The following is a 20751-nucleotide window of genomic DNA, read 5'->3' as shown; positions in this document are numbered from 1 at the left end:
AAAAGCGCGTTCCTGTTATCTTGAGCCGTTTAGGAGATATCGAAGGTTACATTTTTAAATTTACGTTAATTTTAATTGAAATTTGAATTTAAATGTTCATATCTCCGCTTCTACTGGGAATTAAGAGTCGTTCGAAATTTATGGTGGGGATAGGGGTTGATACAGGACTATTATTGAGGACAAAAGCTGCGTTCCTGTATCTTGAGCCGTTTAGGAGATATCGAGGTTACCCATTTTTTTAAATTTTACGTTAATTTATTTAAAATTTGAAATTTAAAATGTTCATATTCCGCTATCTTACTGGGAATTAGAAGAGTCGAAATTATGGTGGGGATAGGTTGATAACAGGACTATTAGTGAGGCAAAAGCGCGTTCCTGTATCTTGAGCCGTTTAGAAGATATCGAAGGTTACATTTTAAATTTTACGTTAATGTTAATTGAAATTTGAATTTAAATGTTCATATCTTCCGCTTTATCTACTGGGAATTGAGAGTCGAAATTATGGTGGGGATGGGTTATACATGACTATATTGAGGGCAAAAGAGGCGTTCCTGTATCTGGAGCCGTTTAGGAGATATCGAAGGTTAATATTTTAAATTTTACGTTAATTTTAATGTGAAATTTTTGAATTTAAATAGTTTCATATCTCCGCTTCTACTGGGAATTGAGAGTCCGAAATTTATGGTGAGATAGGGTGATACAGGACCTATATGAGGCAAAAGCGCGTTCCTGTTATCTTGAGCCGTTTTAGGAGATATCGTAGGTTCATTTTTTTTTAAATTTTACGTTAAATTTTATTGCAATTTTGAATTTAAGTTTCATAGTCTCCGCTTCTACTGGAATTGTAGAGTCGAAATTTATGGTGAGAATAGGTTGATACAGGACTATATTGAGGCAAAAAGCCGCGTTCCTGTATCTTGAACGTTTAGAGATTTACCGAAGTTTACATTTTTTAAATTTTAAGTTAAATTTTTAATTGAAATTTGGATTTAAATGTTCATATCTGCGCTTCTACTGGAATTGAAGAAGTCGAAATTATGGTGAGAATAGGGTTGATACAGGAGTATATTGAGGCAAAAGCGCAGTTCCTGTATCTTGAGCCATTTTAGAGATATCCGAAGTTACATTTATAAAATTTTAAGTTAATTTTAAATTGAAATTTGAATTTAAAATGTTCAATCTCCGCTCTACTGTGAATTGAGAGTCGAAAATTTATGGTCGGGGGATAGGGTTGCATACAGGAACTATATTTGAGGCAAAGCGGCGTTCCTGTATCTTGAGCCGTTAGGAGATACGAAGTTACATTTTTAATTTTTACTGTTAATTTTTAATTAAATTTGAATTTAAAATGTTCATATCTCCGCTTCTACTGGGAATGAGAGTTCGAAATTTGATGGTGGGGATAGGGTTGATACAGGACTATATTAGGCAAAAGCGCGTTCCTGTATCTTTGAGCGTTTAGAGATACCGAAGGTTACAGTTTTTAAATTTTAGATAATTTTAATTGAAATTTTGAATTTAAAATGTTCATTATCTCCGCTTCTACTGCGGACTTGAGAGTCGAAATTATGTGAGAATAGGGTTGATACAGGACTATATTGAGCAAAAGCGCCGTTCCTTGTATCTTGGAGCCGTTTAGGAGATACGAAGGTTACATTTTTAAATTATACGTTAATTTTAATTGAAATTTGAATTTAAAGTCATATCTCCGCTTCTACTGGGAATTGAGAGTCGAAATTTATGGTGGGATAGGGTTGATACAGGACTATATTGAGGCAAAAGCGCGGTTCTCGCTGTATCTTGAGCCGTTTTAGGAGATGTTCGAAGTTACATTAAATTTTAATTTAATTTTAATTGAAATTTGATTTAAATTGTCATATTCTCCGCTTCTACTGGAATGAGAGTCGAAATTTATGTGGGGATTAGTGTTTGATACCAGGGACTATAATTGAGGCAAAAGCGCGTTCCTGATATCTTGAGCCGTTTAGGAGAAAACCGAAGGTTACATTTTTAAATTTTAGATGATTTTTAATTGAAATTTTGAATTTTAAATGTTCATATCTCCGCTTCTACGGGAATTGAGAGTCGAAATTTATGGTCTGAGAATAGGTTGATACAGACTATATTGAGGCAAAAGCGCGTTCCATGTATCTTGAGCCGTTTAGGAAATACCGAAGTTTACATTTTTTTAATTTGAAGTTAATTTTAAATTGAAATTTGAAATTTAAATTGTTCACTAGCTCCGCTTCTTACTGGGAATTGAGATCGAGATTTATGGTTGAGAATAGGGTGTTGATACAGGACTATGTATTGAGCCAAAAGCGCGTTCCTGTATCTTGGGAGCCGTTTAGGAGATACCGAAAGGTTACATTTTTAAATTTTAAGTTAACGTAATTGAAATTTTGAATTTTGAAATGTTCATATCTCCGCTGCACTGGGAATTGAGAGCTTCGAAATTTATGGTGAGAATAGGGTTGATACAGGACTATATTGAGGCAAAAGCGCGTTCCTGTATCTTAGCCGTTTAGGAATGCCGAAAGTTACATTTTTGAATTTTAAGTTAATTTTAATTGAAATTTTGAATTTAAATGTTCATATTCCTCCGCTTCTTACTGGGAAAGTTGAGAGTCGAGATTTATGGTGAGAATAGGGTTATTCAGGACTATATTAGGCAAAAGACGCGTTCCTGTATCTTGGAGCCGTTTTAGGAGATACCGAAGGTTACATTTTAATTTAAGTTAATTTAATTGAAATTTGATTTAAATGTTCATATCTCCGCTGCACTGGGAATTGAGAGTTCGAAATTTATGGTGAGAATAGGGTGATACAGGACAGATTGAGGCAAGCGCGACGTCCTGTATCTTTGAGCCGTTTAGGAGATACCGAAGGTTATTATTTTTTAATTTAGTTAATTTTAATTGAAATTTGAATTTAAATGTTCATATCTCCGCTTCTACTGGGAATTGAGAGAGTCGAAATTTATGTGAGAATAGGGTTGTACAAGGACTATATTGAGGCAAAAAGCGCGTTCCGTATCTTGAGCCGTTTAGAGATACCGAAGGTTACATTTTTTTAATTTTAAGTTAATTTTAATTGAAATTGAAGTGGTTTGTACCAATCGTAGTTCCCCTCTCAAAATGGATTGAGATGGGTCCTTTCCCAGTGCGAAAGTCAGCTGTCGCAGAGAATGTGTATGGGCCGCTCCTCAGGTTTTCTCTCTGGTAGATGCGTGCCTCACTGACCATATTAGCAATGGTAGCTGTTCCCCATAAAACTTTGGCCCAGCCGGAAAAAAAATAACTTCTCGGCGTAGAGTCCAGATTTATACTCGGATACGGCAGCAATCGTTTAACACGAGATGTCACATCAAACGGGAATTAAGGGTGATTACACCTTTTTCGCATGAATTATCCGTCATGACGGAATTATTAATTGCGTCGGATTGTCGAAAATAAGTGGTTTTGGTTAAAGCCTAATTGTTCAATTTTTTTACGTCAACGATTCTCGTAACGTTAACAATTTGTTTCAGCCCATGATGCGTTGAAAAAGTTGTTCGCGAGTGTCGCGACGGAAGATACGAGTACTCAAGATTTCGATAGAGAATGGTGAGTCCAGTTTATTAACATATTCTTATTGAATCCACAGGGATATAATATGTATTAGTACTGCTTACAGACGGATATGTGAGCGGATGCCAAATGTAACCTTTTGGCTATCTATTGTATTATAACTTTCAGAGGAACTGACGCCAGCTTCTTCCGCCAAGCCGATAAATAAATGGCAGGATGGACTATGACAAAATGATCAAGCATTTGATTGTGAAAATATCAGCCAGCCGATATCCTTTACAGATGGACACAAAATCACCTGATTCTGGTTATGGACTGGTTATTTATAAATCCTGGTCTCCGATACTGCACCAGTTAGACAAAAAAAAATGCTTATGCTTCCACCAAGGCACCTTGAAGCAAGAATTTTGGTACAGCCTCTATAAAAGTAAGAATTGCATGCCACTGTTCCAGAAGATATCACATTAGAAGGTTATCACAAGCATTAAGAGAAATGATACAAGCACCTGTACCATTGACAACAAGCCGAAGAAAATTGGCGAATTGAAGGAAAAAACTACTGACTGCAACTTGACTACAGTGTGAGACAAACATCAGACATTGAGCGGTGCATGTAGCATTTCCTGTAACAGATGAAGCTTAAAGCAGGCTTATACAGAAATGGCTAAAGGAGTCACGAATATGTTCCAATTTGAAGATTGATCTAGAAGAAGAAAAATTACACTTGGGTACAGCTTTGATGTCTCTTTGGACAATTGGCCCACCAAAGTCCCATCTGACGCTGCTTAGATATCATCTTTATAACTTTAAACATACTTCATGAAGGAGATTATACCGAATGCATAGGTGTGTGTATGATAAAGAATATGTTTGATCTGTGATCAATTATGAAGATAATAAGTACATCACAATGTATCTAGTAATTTTTACTTTCCAGTTTTCATTATATAGCCATGCCAAGGGTTAGTTGCACTATTAAGGAAAGGATGTGGTAATTCTTCTGCAAAGGACCTCTCCTTAGATCTTATCCAGTCTTATAGCAAAGAAGGTTAGTATAAGTAACATTTTTCATTTTAATTAACTATAAAACTATCTCACTTTTATTTCCTCCATCTTGCTCTATGTAAATGTTTTTCTTTATTGATATCATTCATTTAAGTTTATGAGTAAGTTTTCCACGACAATCCCCATGTACATACATATATTTGATATTTTTATAGTCTCTTTTTAAGATATAACACAATTGAAACAAATCTATATTTTGTCCTACTGTCTCATGCTTATAACTATAATTGCAAGTAATCATTATGTGTCTTTAGCAAAATATGTAATTCCTGCTTTTTTTCCAAATCACGAAACAATATATCATACACTGCTATTTCTTGCATTATTTTCTATGTGATGCTAAGATACTCTTAATATATGTATACATATGTATATAACCGCCATCTTTGTATTATATAAATGCAATCCCAGTTGGAAGTAAATAGTGGGGAGGAATTGGCAGATATGTTGGAAGACCCTCCAAGCATAAATGACACAGCTGCAGTTACTCCTGCAACTCCATCAACACCTTGTGCCCCTACTCAATCTATGCCAGAGAAAAAATCAAAACAGAAACGGTCTTGTGTCTTGAGCTAACCGGCTTAAAGCATTTGTCTGCCATTATTACTGCTTCTCGCTAATTGAAGTGTTTGTGATGTTTTAAGCATCAGATATCTTCCTTCGTGAATTCCAGAATTGTGATAGTATGATATTGTGACATGGGATATGTCATTTAAAGATAAAATAATGGGTTTCCAACATTTCGCGTTAGAGCAAATTATAATTATGTAGCTATGTACAATTCTAAATTAATTTAGAAACAGCAGGAAAAGAAAATGTGTAGCGCATCGTGTAAAGGGATAGTAATCGGTGTTGTTTATCAACAATTAGAATTAATTTGTCGAAGTGATACGTATACCTATGTAGCAAAACAGAGTAGACCAAACGGTGTATTTTTCTAAATTTTAAAAGCAAAAATTGCCACACGCGCAAAAGACTCTGCGAAACATTACTATAATCTACTCAACATAACTGTGACGAGCCTATGATACGGACAACCCCCATAACACATATATACTTCTTGTTGTTTTGCATATATTGTATGAAAATATTCATTTAAGTGAGAAAAGGAAAAGAGAAAAAGACAGTGCAGCGAGATGGAACTGGATTACTTTGTTTGACATTGAAAGCTAAGCCTCACGCATTTTGGCCTTTATATTTTCGGTACATAAACACCTATGTGATATGATAGTAAATGCGTATGTAACTTAGTTATAATAACAGGACCTAATAACATTCTATTCATATAGTTCCTTGATTCTGAATAACTCATATTTTACGCGCGCGCGATTCCTCTTTATATATATATATATACATATATACATACATCTAAAATATATTATACTTTCTTTTAGAAAAAGAAAAAAGGATATGGAAGTATATTGTACTGAGTCTACCGAATTAGTTCCTAGTCTTATAAAGGTGATATGTATCTTTTTAAGTGTTTCTTGAACGGAATTTGAAGGCTTGGCTTTTAAACTCATACAAATATTCATGTAGAGTTTTAGTATAATGTATGTTTTTATCTGATATCTATGGTAACTTGCATACCATATGTGATGGTTAGAGAGTTAGGAAAAATTCCATTTGCTCTAAATAGATAAAGAGAAAAAGAAAGGAATAAGAGAGAGAGAGAGAGAGAGAGAGAGAGAGAGAGAGAGAGAGAGAGAGAGCTAAAGCCATTCACCTAACTTCTCTACATATTTTCAATATGATGATAATGTAGTAGACACAAATTATATAAATATGCAAACACCACATCAACGTGGATATATTTTTTTCGCACATTATTATTTCAGCTACAAGATAGTGATAAATGCTAGTTACTTTATATATATATATATATTAAATTTTATATCATGTTCCATATACAATTGTAAATGCCACAAAATATTAGATTTCTACAAGTGTGTGCGTATGATGTAAGACTGATGTTGGTGAGTCCTGTCAGCTGTTAATGCATGTTGAATACTATTTAAGTGAAAAAAAGCAGCTTGAAGTATATTAATTTAATCTTCCGTATTTGTATACATTTTTTATATATCTTCGTGTCCACAAAGTTACGTTACGCATCGAAGACATGTGTAAATCGCGGCGTTTCTATTCGATATTGCTGATTATTCAAGATACTTGGAATCTTGAATTTGGGAATGTTCTCAAATGTTTAACTGAACATGCAACTTACAGCAGACTAGGACCGAAATCTGATAACCAGCAACAAAATATATGAGAGGCATTCTATTTTTTGTGATCTGTATTTTTTTAATACTTGTAGCTTTTTATAAACTTTTTAACCATTTTAGTGCGAAATATGAAAATCATTGATGAAAACGATTGGGTCTATTTTTGATGAAAATGATTTCCAAGTGAGCCAAATTCTCAATCGTTTCTTCCACGAATGTATACCACATTTTTGTCTTTTACACCGATAAACACACATATACACAAAAATGTACGAATATGATATTTTTATAAGTTTTAAACAAAATTAAAATATCTTTTCGTTGTATTCGTTGCTCTTGATAAATTATAACTCGTGATTTTTTTGAACAATCTGTTCAAAACCAGAAGAAAGGAATTGATAGTATTTGGCTCACGTTTGGCAGACATAATAGATACAATTGACAATTGCGCTATGCTCAAACATTGTTTGAACGAACGTGTTTTATTTCACAATATTATGACGCACAATATTTCCTAGCATTTTTTTTAGTTAAGTGTCGTACCAGGCCTATTCCGTAAGTCTCTAATTCTGTTTTAGCACCGAACTGCTTCAGTTATAGTTATATAGACTCATTACAAACAAGGAAAATGTATATCTTGCCAATATCGAATATACTGGAAATAATAAAGTATCATGCAATTTAAACTCGCAATTTGATATATTTCTCCTTATATTATAAATCCAGTATTATAGTTCATGCACTAGGTACATATGTGGTATAGTTGCTAAGGACTACTTAGGTATGTACCTTGCGATTGCTAAGGACGACTTGACGATACACTCCTTGAACGGGTATGTAGCTACTTTTTAAGATTCGAAAGAGCACATTCTCACTTTCTCTGTCTAACTTACAGAATAGGCCTGCCGTATGATCTATATAGTCACAGTAATAACTTGCGAAATAACTTTCCCAGACTTTTCAATTCTCGATGTATAGTTGTAAATTTTTTTGCATATAGTTAACCGGTTTATGCTTTAATTTAACATATACCAACTACATTGATTTTCCTGATATTAAATATCGCATTGTAATTTTTCTTTAAAATATTTTGACTGCATAGCTTCAAATAACCGAGGGGGAGGAACTTACTGAGGGATTTTTACAAGAGGAGTTGCATCCAAAAATCAGTTTGCATCAGCCAAAATTTGCTAAGCCCAAGGGTCCGCCAAACAGAGGTGCTAAACGTATAACCAAGGTTCAAGAGTTAGCGACCACCGGACAAGAGAGTTAAATGATATATTTATTAATATTTTACGTTATTAATATAAATGATATTTATCAAATTGACAACAATAAAAGTGAAAGTAGGATAGTAACGTTTGTCCGAGTATATTCTCACGCATTTGCCATCAATGAGATGCATATGAACCTTTGCTCAGTTTTGTGAAAAAATATTAATTCATTAGTTAAGATAATTTCGTCGTGTTTATTTTGGCCTATTCTGTAAATATACATATACATATATATATATATATTACTTACACACACACACACACACACACACACACATATATATATATTAGAAAGTGCAATTATTATACTCATTCTATAATGATTAAATTTTTGTTGCACGTCGCAAGTAAAATTAGCTAGACTTTGCAGCTTAATCATGATAAATTACTTAAATTGTGTAATAAAGAATATATTTTTACGTAAGATATCATTTCCCAAGTAGTAAATTCTTAAAGTAAGCAAAATAAAGTTAAAGTTAGAGACAAAGAGGCCAGTAAAAAGAATGTCCGCGATCATTAATCGTTTTACTTTATTTGCTTTGTGTATTTACATTTGTGATTTCGATTCTTTGGTTTTTTGGAGATATTTTCAAATTATTTGGAAACTTCATAAAACTCAAAGACAATTGCCGATAAATGTATAATAAATATTTTAAACTCACAGATATCTATGTATAACATTTATTTGCATAATAACAAGGTATTAGGAGCCACTTTCTTTTTTGGCTTTCTGATATTCTTCTTCCCATGCTCGTATTTCCTGATTTGTTACGAATAATTTTTTTATTTCAGATTCTTCCTCTTCAGATGCATACTTTCTTATTTTCTCTTCTATATCCCTGTTGTGAAGTTATGTGTGATATAATATTGAAATATAGATTGAAATATAGATTTTCCATAGAAGAGAATCAAGATTCTCTTACACAAAATCTTAATATTTAAGTTATAGAACATATTTACTTACATATTCCTCGATATTACCCAGTCTTGTTGCACCTGCATTATTTCATCTATAGTTGTTCCTGTCAAATAAAGTAGAAGAACTGTTACAGTACCATATACGGCACCCAGTGTACTACCAAGTCCAGCACCAACAAGCAATGCTCGAGGTCCCAAGTTCAATCTATTTAATGATCCTGTTACAGCACCAGCAAATACATAATTTTCTACTCCTATCTTTGCTCGATATGCTGTTGTGCATGTTGCTAGAGCACTATAATAGAAAATATATTGTCTACTGTTATCTCCTGCAACTTTTATATTATAATGTTATATTTACCTGAATATGAAAGAAAATGTCGCAAGTTTTTTTCCCAACACTGCACCCTTTTTTACAAAAGTTAGAAAAACTTCTCGTTGAAGATGCTTCTTTGCTTCAAAATGGTTTATAAACCTTGTTGCTTCATTACTTGAGATGAAGTTATTTATAGTATTTTTAGTTGCAGATATACCACCAATTACTAGACCAATTAGACCTCCTGTCAATGTCACATTTGTGATGGATTGTAATTCTTTTGTAAACAGACCTTCTTCACTGTAAAATGAAATGATTATTAATATCAACTTTACATTATTCTTAACATAAATTTTGTACATGTAACCTATATAGATAAAAATATTTTTAATAAAATATATACTTCAGACAAAAAATCTTCTTCACTCTGTCCCAACCCATTTCATCTTCCAATAGCTTTATTGGCTTTTTATTAACAGGCCTATCGTACTGTTCATTAGATGTTATATTAAATGGATATATACTTAATAACATTGGCCCTCTGAATAAAATTGAACGTAGCATTTTGAACTTTAAAGAATTCTAAGTGCAAATATCACCAAGTTATTGTATACAATATGATGAATATACAAATATGATGAATTTCATTAATGAGTCTGAAACATAATACAATAAAAAAGTTATAAGCACAAAAAAATTACATCATAAGCATTTCAAAAATAGCAATATAGATAATTAAGTTATTTAAGAATTATATAATTATTATTCAAAAATTTATAATGCTTTTATTTAATTATATGATGAAGTTAACAAAAATATCAAAATCAAAAACAATAGTCAAAAAAATACTGAGAAATACATACAAACGTAGGTACTAACGCAAATATATCTCGAAAATTATTCTTCGATGTTACTGATATTTGCATTTAATTACGAAAAAGATAGTTTCCGAAATATTATATATTTTATTCATATATATATGTGCTTGTATATCAAAGATTCATAGGTTAAGATCAGGTTTCTACCTTGTGTAAGAGTGTGTGTGTGTGTGTGTACATATGTAAAATTAATGCATTAAACCAAAGTTTTTAATTTTTGAACATAAATATTCTTTTTATCTGTTTCTGAATTATGTTGCAAAAATGTCATTTAACTACTCCATATCCACACAGATGTCATAAATTTCCAGGTATAACAAATAGATCAATCACATTTAATTATTCTTCTCACTTTCAATCATGACTGGTTAAGTTATTACAGTTAAAAACTTATACCAATCGTAAGCCCGTATTGTTATAAACATTAGGACGTTATCTGCCGTACTACTGAGCTCCAGGTTGGGTTTACTTCTTCTTCTTCTTCTTTAATAGATGGCTCTGCGCATACAACAGATGCTCCAACGCCACTCACATGCTAAGCTGAATCGTAAGGTTGGCTAAAAGCGGCCACGCCGACGTTTTTGGCGACATGCATTTTGATGACTGATTTTAACGCCATCTGTGCCCATTTGTAGCCGGGAACTATGTTGATTACGCCCATTTGCAGACGCTGCCGGTAAAGTCTCTATTTGGTGTGTGTCCGTTCTACGCCCATTTACTGGCGGTTCGTGTCTGTGGTACGCCTATAATTGCGGGTTATAATACGGGACGTATTATAATTGCTACTTAATCTTAAACTTTATTCAATCCTAAACTTTATACAATTCTAAACTTTATTCAATCCTAAACTTTATTCAATTCTAAATTTTAATCAATTTAAAATTTTATTCAATTCTAAAATTTATTCAAACAAGTAATTGGGATAAACGAACGATTTGTGTCAATTTCTCTTTTTCTTTCGTACAGAAGTAAAAGAAGAGTAAATCCGTATCGAAAAATATTATCCATATCAATATCGAAGATTGATTATTGATCAATATCGTAAATTAATGTCGAAAAATTGTCAAAGTGCAATGACAATCTGTTTGCATTTCTCAGTTACTTACCCCTCTACTTTATTCGACAGATCAACACGAATAAACAAACGATTCGTATCAATTTTTCTTCTCTTATAAAGAAATGAGAAAATAATTCAGTACCGAAAATTGAAGACCAATCAATATTTAATTGTATATACACTTTATTGATTCCCCTGGCGGGGTTACAAATTCCAATATAAGCTCTCCTTACTTCCTATTACGCTCGCCCCTACCCGCTCGCACACACACACACACACACACACACACACACACTTCCATCCCCGCCTCTCCTTAAATCTACTTTACAAATATCTTACATCTACTCGCTCGCTTATCTCTTATAATTAATTGTTCGCTTATAATCTATTCTTATACATATGTATGTATAAGAATAGATTATATATTTCTATGCCGCTGTTACTCCTATAATTCTTATTTCCTACCGCCGATTTTCGCTTTCCTCTATTCATTCCATTCCTTCACACTCTCTCCTTCGCTCTCTCTCTCTCTCTCATCCTTTTATTCCTCCTCCTCCACCCTCTCGCCCCCTCCACTTCTCAACCTCTCTCATCCACCTCTCCCTCCCCCCTCTTCTAGCAGCCTTTCTATCACCTATCCCCATCCCTCTCCTTCTCTCCCCTATCGTGCACGATCAATATTTAATTTATTCATCAAATTAACGCGGATAAATGGACGATTCGTATGAATGTTTTCTTTTCTTATAGTACAATGAAAGAGCAAATCAGTACCGAAAATTGAATATTGATTAATACCATAAATCAGTGTCAGAAAATTGTCCAAGTGCAATGACAATTTGATCTTGTTTTTCAGGTATTTACCCCTCTAATCTCATTCAACAAATTAACTCGGATAAACGAACGATTCGTATCAATTTTTTCTGTCTTATAAAAAAATGAGAAAATGAATCAGTACCGAAAACCGAAGACTGAACAATACCATAAATCAATGTCAAGAAAATTGTCCAAGTGCAATGACAAGTTGTTTTCATTTTGCAGGTATTTACTCTACTAATTTATTCAACAAATTAAGTCGGATAAAAGAACGAATCGTACCAATTTTTATTCTCTTATAAAAAATGAGAAAATAAATCAGTACCGAAAACCGAAGACTCATCAATATTTAATTTATTCATCAAATTAACGCGAATAAATGAACGATTCGTATGCATTTTTTTTTCTTATAGAGAAATGAAAGCGTAAATCAGTACCGAAAATCGAATATCGATCAATACCGTAAAGCAGTGTCAGAAAATTGTCCAAGTGCAATGACAATTTGTTCTCATTTTTCAGGTACTTACCCCTCTAATTTACTCAACAAATTAACTCGAATAAATGAATGATTCGTATCAATTTTTCTTTTCTTATAAAGAAATGAGAGAATAAATCAGTACCGAAGATTGAAGACCGATCAATATTTAATTTATTCATCAAATTAACGCGGACAAATAAACGATTCGTATTAATTTTATGTTTTCTTATAGACAAATGAAAGAGTAAATCAGTACCGAAAATCGAATATAGATTAATACCATAAATCAGTGTCAAAAAATTGTCCAAGTGCAATGACAATTTGTTCTCATTTTTCAGGTACTTACCCCTCTAATCTTATTCAACAAACTTGGATAAACGAACGATTCGTATCAATTTTTTTGTCTTATAAAAAAATGAGAAAATAAATCAGTACCGAAAACCAAATATCGATTAATACCATAAATCAGTGTCAGAAAATTGTCCAAGTCAATGACAAGTTGTTTCCATTTCGCAGGTACTTACCCTACTAATTTATTCAACAAATTAAGTCGGATAAAAGAACGAATCGTAACAATTTTTATTCTCTTATAAAAAAATGAGAAAATAAATCAGTACCGAAAACCGAAGACTCATCAATATTTAATTTATTCATCAAATTAACGCGAATAAATGAACGGTTCGTAAGAACTTTTTTTTCTTATAGACAAATGAAAGAGTAAATCAGTACCGAAAATCGAATATCGATCAATACCGTAAATCAGTGTCAGAAAATTGTCCAAGTGCAATGACAATTTTTTACATTTTTCAAGTACTTACCCCACTAATCTTATTCAATAAATTAAGTCGGATAAAAGAGCGATTCGTATCAATTTTTCTTCTTTTATAAAGAAATTAGAGAATCAGTCAGTAACAAAAATTGAAGACCGATCAATATTTAATTTATTCAACAAATTAACTCGGATAAATTAACGATTCGTATAAATTTTTTTTTCTTATAGAGAAATAAAAGCGTAAAAATCAGTATCAAAAACCGAATATCGATCAATACCGTGAATCAGTGTCAAAAAATTGTCCAAGTGCAATGACAATTTGTTTTCATTTTTCAGGTACTTACCCCTCTAATCTTATTCAACAAATTAACTCGGATAAACGAACGATTCGTATCAATTTTTTTTGCCTTATAAAGAAATGAGAGAATAAATCAGTACCGAAAATTGAAGACCGATCAATATTTAATTTATTCATCAAATTGACGCGGGTAAATGAACGAGTCGTATCAATTTTTTTTCTTGTAGAGGAATGAAAGAGTAAATCAGTATCGAAAATCGAATATCGATCAATACGAGAAATCAGTGTCAGAAGATTGTCCAAGTGCAATGACAATTCGTTCTCATTCCCGAGTCTTTCCCGAGTCGAAATATTAATTCTACATTGATCCTGCAAATTGCATCCAATTTGAAAAATCAATGCGGAATATCTAGATGCGCAATAGTGAACAAGCTTTGTACTACCTGAACGTTACATCTGGCTACTCTCGCAGTCTCGCCCATGATGAGTCTTCAACAGCGACGTATTCCGCAGTTATTTAATACTCGTTTATCTCGATAATGTATGTGTACTTAATCCTTATATTCTTAATTTAAATGAGCAATTTTTGTTGATGTCGATTATATATTCGCTTAACAGCGCAAGAAAGAGAACAAAGATAAAAACGTAAATAGAACTGCCTTTGTTAGAACTGCGCGTGAGATAAATATATAAGGATTAAATAATCATACAAGAATTAGAGGAAATGGGGAGATGAAAAACACTTTTAATTCTCATCATTCTTAAAATTCTTTTTTCCTTTTTTCTTCTCTTTTTTTTCTTTTCTTTTTTCTAATGAGAATGATGAGAATTGTAGCTCTCAAAAGAGCTGAAGCTGCAAAAAGACAACGGTTATGTCTAATAATGCTGTTTCACTAATAGAGATTTTAATTCAGATTCGGTATAATAAGAAAGATAAACAAGAATGAGAAACGGACATTCTAGCAGATTCTAAACAAAAACAGCAATCCGAGCATTATTAGACGAATAAAAATCAACACTTGTAAAATTTATATCAGATTCTAAGATCATTACTCATAGTTTTTTAAATTATGTGCAATTTTTCATTGAGAACATAATTACAAATTTGTATTGATAATCCTCAGCTTGCCTCAGCAACCTTGCTTGAATAGACATTCATATTTTATGTGAAAAGAAAAGTAGAACTCATGTTACGTGAAATTAGGTTAATCGGAGGAATAATCAAATCTCAAGCTATTTTATCATTTTTCAAAATATAAACTATGAATGCTGATCTAATTTCGACTCGGGTATGTCCTTATTTCGAGTAAGGTCCGTTAAAATCAGAAAAATAATAATGCGTAATAATAATAACTCAAGGTACCTCGAATACCATATATGATGTATCGCTGTCCTCGGCTACGTCTCTCGGCGCGCTCCAAGACGGCTCAAGATACAGGAATGCGCTTTTGCCTCAATATAGTCCTGTATCAACCCTATTCTCACTATAAATCTCGACTCTCAATTCCCAGTAGAAGCGGAGATATGAACATTTAAATTCAAATTTCAATTAAAATTAACTTAAAATTTAAAAATGTAACCTTCGGTATCTCCTAAACGGCTCAAGATACAGGAACGCGCTTTTGCCTCAATATAGTCCTGTATCAACCCTATTCTCACCATAAATCTCGACTCTCAATTCCCAGTAGAAGCGGAGATATGAACATTTAAATTCAAATTTCAATTAAAATTAACTTGAAATTAAAAAATGTAACCTTCGGTATCTCCTAAACGGCTCAAGATACAGGAACGCGCTTTTGCCTCAATATAGTCCTGTATCAACCCTATTCTCACCATAAATCTCGACTCTCAATTCCCAGTAGAAGCGGAGATATGAACATTTAAATTCAAATTTCAATTAAAATTAACGTAAAATTTAAAAATGTAACCTTCGATATCTCCTAAACGGCTCAAGATACAGGAACGCGCTTTTGCCTCAATATAGTCCTGTATCAACCCTATCCCCACTATAAATTTCGACTCTCAATTCCCAGTAGAAGCGGAGATATGAACATTTAAATTCAAATTTCAATTAAAATTAACTTAAAATTTAAAAATGTAACCTTCGGTATCTCCTAAACGCTCCAGATACAGGAACGCGCTTTTGCCTCAATATAGTCCTGTATCAACCCTATTCTCACCATAAATCTCGACTCTCAATTCCCAGTAGAAGCGGAGATATGAACATTTAAATTCAAATTTCAATTAAAATTAACTTAAAATTTAAAAATGTAACCTTCGGTATCTCCTAAACGGCTCAAGATACAGGAACGCGCTTTTGCCTCAATATAGTCCTGTATCAACCCTATTCTCGCCATAAATTTCGACTCTCAATTCCCAGTAGAAGCGGAGATATGAACATTTAAATTCAAATTTAAATTAAAATTAACTTAAAATTAAAAAATGTAACCTTCGGTATCTCCTAAACGGCTCAAGATACAGGAACGCGCTTTTGCCTCAATATAGTCCTGTATCACGCCTATTCTCACCATAAATTTCGACTCTCAATTCCCAGTAGAAGCGGAGATATGAACATTTAAATTCAAATTTCAATTAAAATTAACTTAAAATTTAAAAATGTAACCTTCGGTATCTCCTAAATGGCTCAAGATACAGGAACGCGCTTTTGCCTCAATATAGTCCTGTATCAACCCTATTCTCACCATAAATCTCGACTCTCAATTCCCAGTAGAAGCGGAGATATGAACATTTAAATTCAAATTTCAATTAAAATTAACTTAAAATTAAAAATGTAACCTTCGGTATCTCCTAAACGGCTCAAGATACAGGAACGCGCTTTTGCCTCAATATAGTCCTGTATCAACCCTATTCTCACCATAAATCTCGACTCTCAATTCCCAGTAGAAGCGGAGATATGAACATTTAAATTCAAATTTCAATTAAAATTAACTTAAAATTAAAAATGTAACCTTCGGTATCTCCTAAACGGCTCAAGATACAGGAACGCGCTTTTGCCTCAATATAGTCCTGTATCAACCCTATTCTCACCATAAATTTCGACTCTCAATTCCCAGTAGAAGCGGAGATATGAACATTTAAATTCAAATTTCAATTAAAATTAACTTAAAATTTAAAAATGTAACCTTCGGTATCTCCTAAATGGCTCAAGATACAGGAACGCGCTTTTGCCTCAATATAGTCCTGTATCAAGCCTATTCTCACCATAAATTTCGACTCTCAATTCCCAGTAGAAGCGGAGATATGAACATTTAAATTCAAATTTCAATTAAAATTAACTTAAAATTTAAAAATGTAACCTTCGGTATCTCCTAAATGGCTCAAGATACAGGAACGCGCTTTTGCCTCAATATAGTCCTGTATCAACCCTATTCTCACCATAAATCTCGACTCTCAATTCCCAGTAGAAGCGGAGATATGAACATTTAAATTCAAATTTCAATTAAAATTAACTTAAAATTTAAAAATGTAACCTTTGGTATCTCCTAAACGGCTCAAGATACAGGAACGCGCTTTTACCTCAATATATTCCTGTATCAACCCTATTCTCACCATAAATCTCGACTCTCAATTCCCAGTAGAAGCGGAGATATTAACAATACAGTTTAAAAGTTTTAACTTTTGTTATCTCCTAACTGGTTAAAGATACAGGAATGGGCCTTTTGCCGCAATATAGTCCTATATCAACCGATTACAAAGACGACGAAGATGACGAATACGAAGACGATGACGAAGACGACGAAGACGACGACGAAGACAACGAATACGACGAATACGATGAAGACGACGACGACGACGACGAAGATGACGACAAAGACAAAAATATCCACAGTCTTTATGGTATCTCGTCGGTGGTTTTGACTAAATTTTGTGGAGGTTGGTAAATAATGATTCGTGTTTCAGTTAAAAAGTGATATAGCCAAGATTTAAACCATGATTTACCTGCTTTCTTAAAATTAAGTCGGGATTCGAATCACAAATTACCGACCTCTATAAATTTAGCCGAGACTCAAACCACAAGTTGGATAAGGGGTATAAAATATATTAACCCGTTATATTTATTATTAATTTTTTATATTTATTAATATATTTTTTATTAAGCTTCTAAAGCCAATATTGTGAAAAAAGAGAGAAAGGGAGAGAGAGAAAAAGAGAGAAAGAGAGAGAGAGAGAGAGAGAGAGTGTGAGTGAGAGCAACAGAAACATTATCAACCAAACAAACCTCGCTAGCAACGTGTTTATGCGTGCCTTCCTTGATTCTCTTACCGTTTCGATTTACGAAGAGTCGCAACGATGAAGATCGAGGAGGTGAAAAGCACTGCCAAAACACAGAGAATCTCCGCGCACACGCATATCAAGGGCTTGGGGCTCGACGAGAATGGTATCGCCATACAAAACGCAGCCGGTCTTGTGGGTCAAGAAATGGCGCGTGAGGTTAGTTAATTTCTTAAGAGCGATATTTCTATAAGAATCGTACACTATCGTACAAACTTGTTTGTTTTCTTGATTGTGTTGAAAATAAGATTTTTTAAGTCAAAATTGCGCACTAAGAAATGACTTTTCACACTCGTCGTCTGTTTGTATGTTGATCAAAAAGGAAAACAAACATATATATATATATGTGTGTGTGTGTATCATTAAAGTGGTTTGACATTCAATTATAATATTTACATTGCATAGGCAGCTGGAATTGTTGTCGATATGATAAAGTCAAAGAGAATGGCAGGACGTGCTGTATTATTGGCTGGTCCACCAGGCACAGGCAAGACTGCTATAGCTCTTGCTATTGCTCAAGAACTTGGTAACAAAGTACCTTTTTGTCCTATGGTGGGTTCAGAAGTTTATAGTTCTGAGATAAAGAAGACAGAGGTACTCATGGAGAACTTTAGAAGAGCTATTGGCTTGAGAATCAAAGAGACAAAGGAAGTATATGAGGGTGAAGTAACAGAGTTGACACCTGTGGAAACAGAGAATCCCATGGGTGGTTATGGCAAAACTGTCTCACATGTAGTTATTGGTTTAAAGACAGCCAAGGGTACCAAACAATTAAAGCTAGATCCTTCCATATATGAGTCTTTGCAAAAAGAGAAGGTAGAAACTGGTGATGTAATCTATATTGAGGCAAACAGCGGTGCTGTAAAGAGACAAGGCCGAAGCGACAATTTCGCTACAGAATTTGACTTGGAAGCGGAGGAATATGTTCCATTACCGAAAGGTGATGTACATAAAAAGAAGGAAGTTATCCAGGATGTAACACTGCATGATTTGGATGTAGCTAATGCTAAACCACAGGGAGGTCAGGATATAATGTCAATGATGGGGCAATTGATGAAACCTAAAAAGACAGAAATTACAGGTAAAAAGTGTTATTTATACATTATTTACTTAAGTGTTATTTATACATTATTTAATTCAATATAAATTGCTAACATTCTATAACAGTGCCCGGAATTACTTGCACGATCGGGCCGATTTCTGAGAGCTACGCCTCCTTACTTCCCCTTACCGCTCCAGCCCGCACGGCGGACCTAGAAACTGACAGTCGCGAGGCGCTGTCTCAGGCACGTCACATGAGACAGTCACATGAGACGCTTCACAGTTTAACATAGCTGAAATTAATTTATTTATTAAAACAACTCCATAGGCATTTTTTATAGTTTACTAATATAATATAGTCTTAATATTAATATAAATATATATTAATAGAAATATTACAGTGTATACAGTGTATATTATAGTTATATTAAGAATATTACTTATATTAATATTTCTATTAATATATATTTATATTAATATTAAGACTATATTATATTAGTAAACTATAAAAAATGCCTATGGAGTTGTTTTAATAAATAAATTAATTTCAGCTATGTTAAACTGTGAAGCGTCTCATGTGACTGTCTCATGTGACGTGCCTGAGACAGCGCCTCGCGACTGTCAGTTTCTAGGTCCGCCGTGCGGGCTGGAGCGGTAAGGGGAAGTAAGGAGGCGTAGCTCTCAGAAATCGGCCCGATCGTGCAAGTAATTCCGGGCACTGTTCTATAACATGTACACTTTTATCTGAAAATGGAAGTATATATTTAACTATATATATATATATAAATTATTTCTCAGACAAGCTCCGGAAAGAAATAAATAAAGTAGTGAACAAGTATATCGATCAAGGTATCGCTGAGCTAGTGCCAGGAGTATTGTTCATAGATGAAGTTCACATGCTTGATATAGAGACGTTTACGTACTTACACCGTGCTCTGGAGAGCGCTATAGCACCGATTGTTATTTTTGCTACAAATCGTGGCCGTTGCATAATTCGGGGCACTGAAGACATCATTTCTCCGCATGGCATACCTCTCGACCTGTTGGATCGTCTACTCATCATCAGGACTCTTCCTTATTCCAGGCAAGAGATCGAACAGATCGTGAAACTGAGAGCCGTCACGGAAGGCTTACAAATCGAAGACGACGGTCTATCTGCTCTCGCTGAACTCGGCACAAAAACCACTCTGCGATATGTAGTACAGCTTTTGACACCCGCGTCCTTAGCAGCGAAGGTCAACGAGAGAACCAGCGTGAAAAAGGAAGACGTCGACGAAGTTAGAGCGCTTTTCTTAGATGCTAAGTCGTCTGCCAAAATATTGACGCAAAATCAAGATAAATTTATGAAATAAAAATTACAATATTAAGTATTACAGTAATTCTTCAATACAATAATTTCTTCGAAGTTGCTTCCCTTCATTTTCCAGAATCCAGACTAAAAAATAATTTGGTCAACTCGTGATTGATTCATCAGATTCTATTTTCAAATTTTCTCTGTCGTATCAGAATGATAATTGCCTGAATTGTATATATAGCATGGTAATGTTAGTATAATATTATAATTAACGAAGAACATATATATTGCTAAAGATTTTCATACAAACTGATCTTACGTATAAATATGTCGTTTGTATAAATAATATAGATTGCACAAATAAAGGTTTGACAAAGAGTGTAAAGTATGTGTATATGTATTTATATACATTTCTAAAATAACTAATATATTTTTAGCTATATTTGATATAATTAAAAATATA

At 33.5% G+C, this 20751-nt stretch overlaps 3 protein-coding genes across 5 annotated transcripts; 2 read left to right on the top strand and 1 right to left on the bottom strand.

Annotated features, from left to right (window-relative positions):
* Positions 1-3312: 3312 nt before the first annotated feature.
* Positions 3313-8395, top strand: LOC105191748 (twinfilin actin binding protein). Its single transcript, XM_025303479.1, is given in 16 exon segments — positions 3313-3383; positions 3530-3569; positions 3571-3605; positions 3738-3787; positions 3789-3909; positions 3912-3940; positions 3943-3999; positions 4001-4054; positions 4056-4181; positions 4183-4303; positions 4306-4355; positions 4357-4386; positions 4388-4419; positions 4507-4586; positions 4589-4617; positions 7959-8395. Coding segments are annotated over 16 exon segments (1050 nt in total). The 5' UTR covers positions 3313-3358; the 3' UTR covers positions 8130-8395.
* Positions 8396-8642: 247 nt separating this feature from the next.
* On the bottom strand, positions 8643-10807 carry 140up (RPII140-upstream gene protein). 3 transcript variants are annotated; one of them, XM_019845356.2, is made up of 5 exons: positions 10390-10807; positions 9768-10020; positions 9410-9664; positions 9095-9343; positions 8643-8969 (listed from the first exon to the last, which is right to left on the bottom strand). In XM_019845356.2, exons 2-5 carry the CDS (start codon positions 9926-9928, stop codon positions 8834-8836), a joined length of 801 nt encoding a protein of 266 aa, XP_019700915.1. In that variant the 5' UTR covers positions 9929-10020; positions 10390-10807; the 3' UTR covers positions 8643-8833. The 3 variants fall into 3 exon arrangements, with proteins under 3 accessions (XP_019700915.1, XP_011153684.1, XP_011153685.1); XM_011155382.3 differs by having other exon boundaries at positions 10595-10807; XM_011155383.3 differs by having other exon boundaries at positions 10639-10807.
* A 7030-nt stretch (positions 10808-17837) lies between these two features.
* On the top strand, positions 17838-20648 carry pont (RuvB-like helicase pontin). The gene is made up of 3 exons (XM_011155386.3): positions 17838-18112; positions 18359-19034; positions 19793-20648. Exons 1-3 carry the CDS (start codon positions 17972-17974, stop codon positions 20344-20346), a joined length of 1371 nt encoding a protein of 456 aa, XP_011153688.1. The 5' UTR covers positions 17838-17971; the 3' UTR covers positions 20347-20648.
* The last annotated feature ends 103 nt before the right edge of the window (positions 20649-20751 follow it).

This window comes from Harpegnathos saltator, unplaced genomic scaffold (assembly GCF_003227715.2).
Source record: "Harpegnathos saltator strain DR-91 unplaced genomic scaffold, Hsal_v8.6 scaffold55, whole genome shotgun sequence".
Lineage (NCBI taxonomy): Eukaryota > Metazoa > Arthropoda > Insecta > Hymenoptera > Formicidae > Harpegnathos > Harpegnathos saltator.
The sequence above is the reverse complement of the archived record's forward strand: the minus strand, read 5'-3'. Positions and strand labels throughout refer to the sequence as shown.

Bases quoted from the DNA above. Each gene is read 5' to 3' on its own strand.
- 140up (XM_019845356.2), bottom strand. From the start codon at position 9,928: ATGCTACGTTCAATTTTATTCAGAGGGCCAATGTTATTAAGTATATAT. The intron at 9,665-9,767 runs GTATATATTTTA...TTCATTTTACAG, and splicing joins AAGAAGATTTTTTGTCTGAA to TGAAGAAGGTCTGTTTACAA. The intron at 9,344-9,409 runs GTAAATATAACA...TTTCTATTATAG, and splicing joins ACATTTTCTTTCATATTCAG to TGCTCTAGCAACATGCACAA.
- pont (XM_011155386.3), top strand. From the start codon at position 17,972: ATGAAGATCGAGGAGGTGAAAAGCACTGCCAAAACACAGAGAATCTCC. The intron at 18,113-18,358 runs GTTAGTTAATTT...TACATTGCATAG, and splicing joins GTCAAGAAATGGCGCGTGAG to GCAGCTGGAATTGTTGTCGA. The intron at 19,035-19,792 runs GTAAAAAGTGTT...ATTATTTCTCAG, and splicing joins TAAAAAGACAGAAATTACAG to ACAAGCTCCGGAAAGAAATA.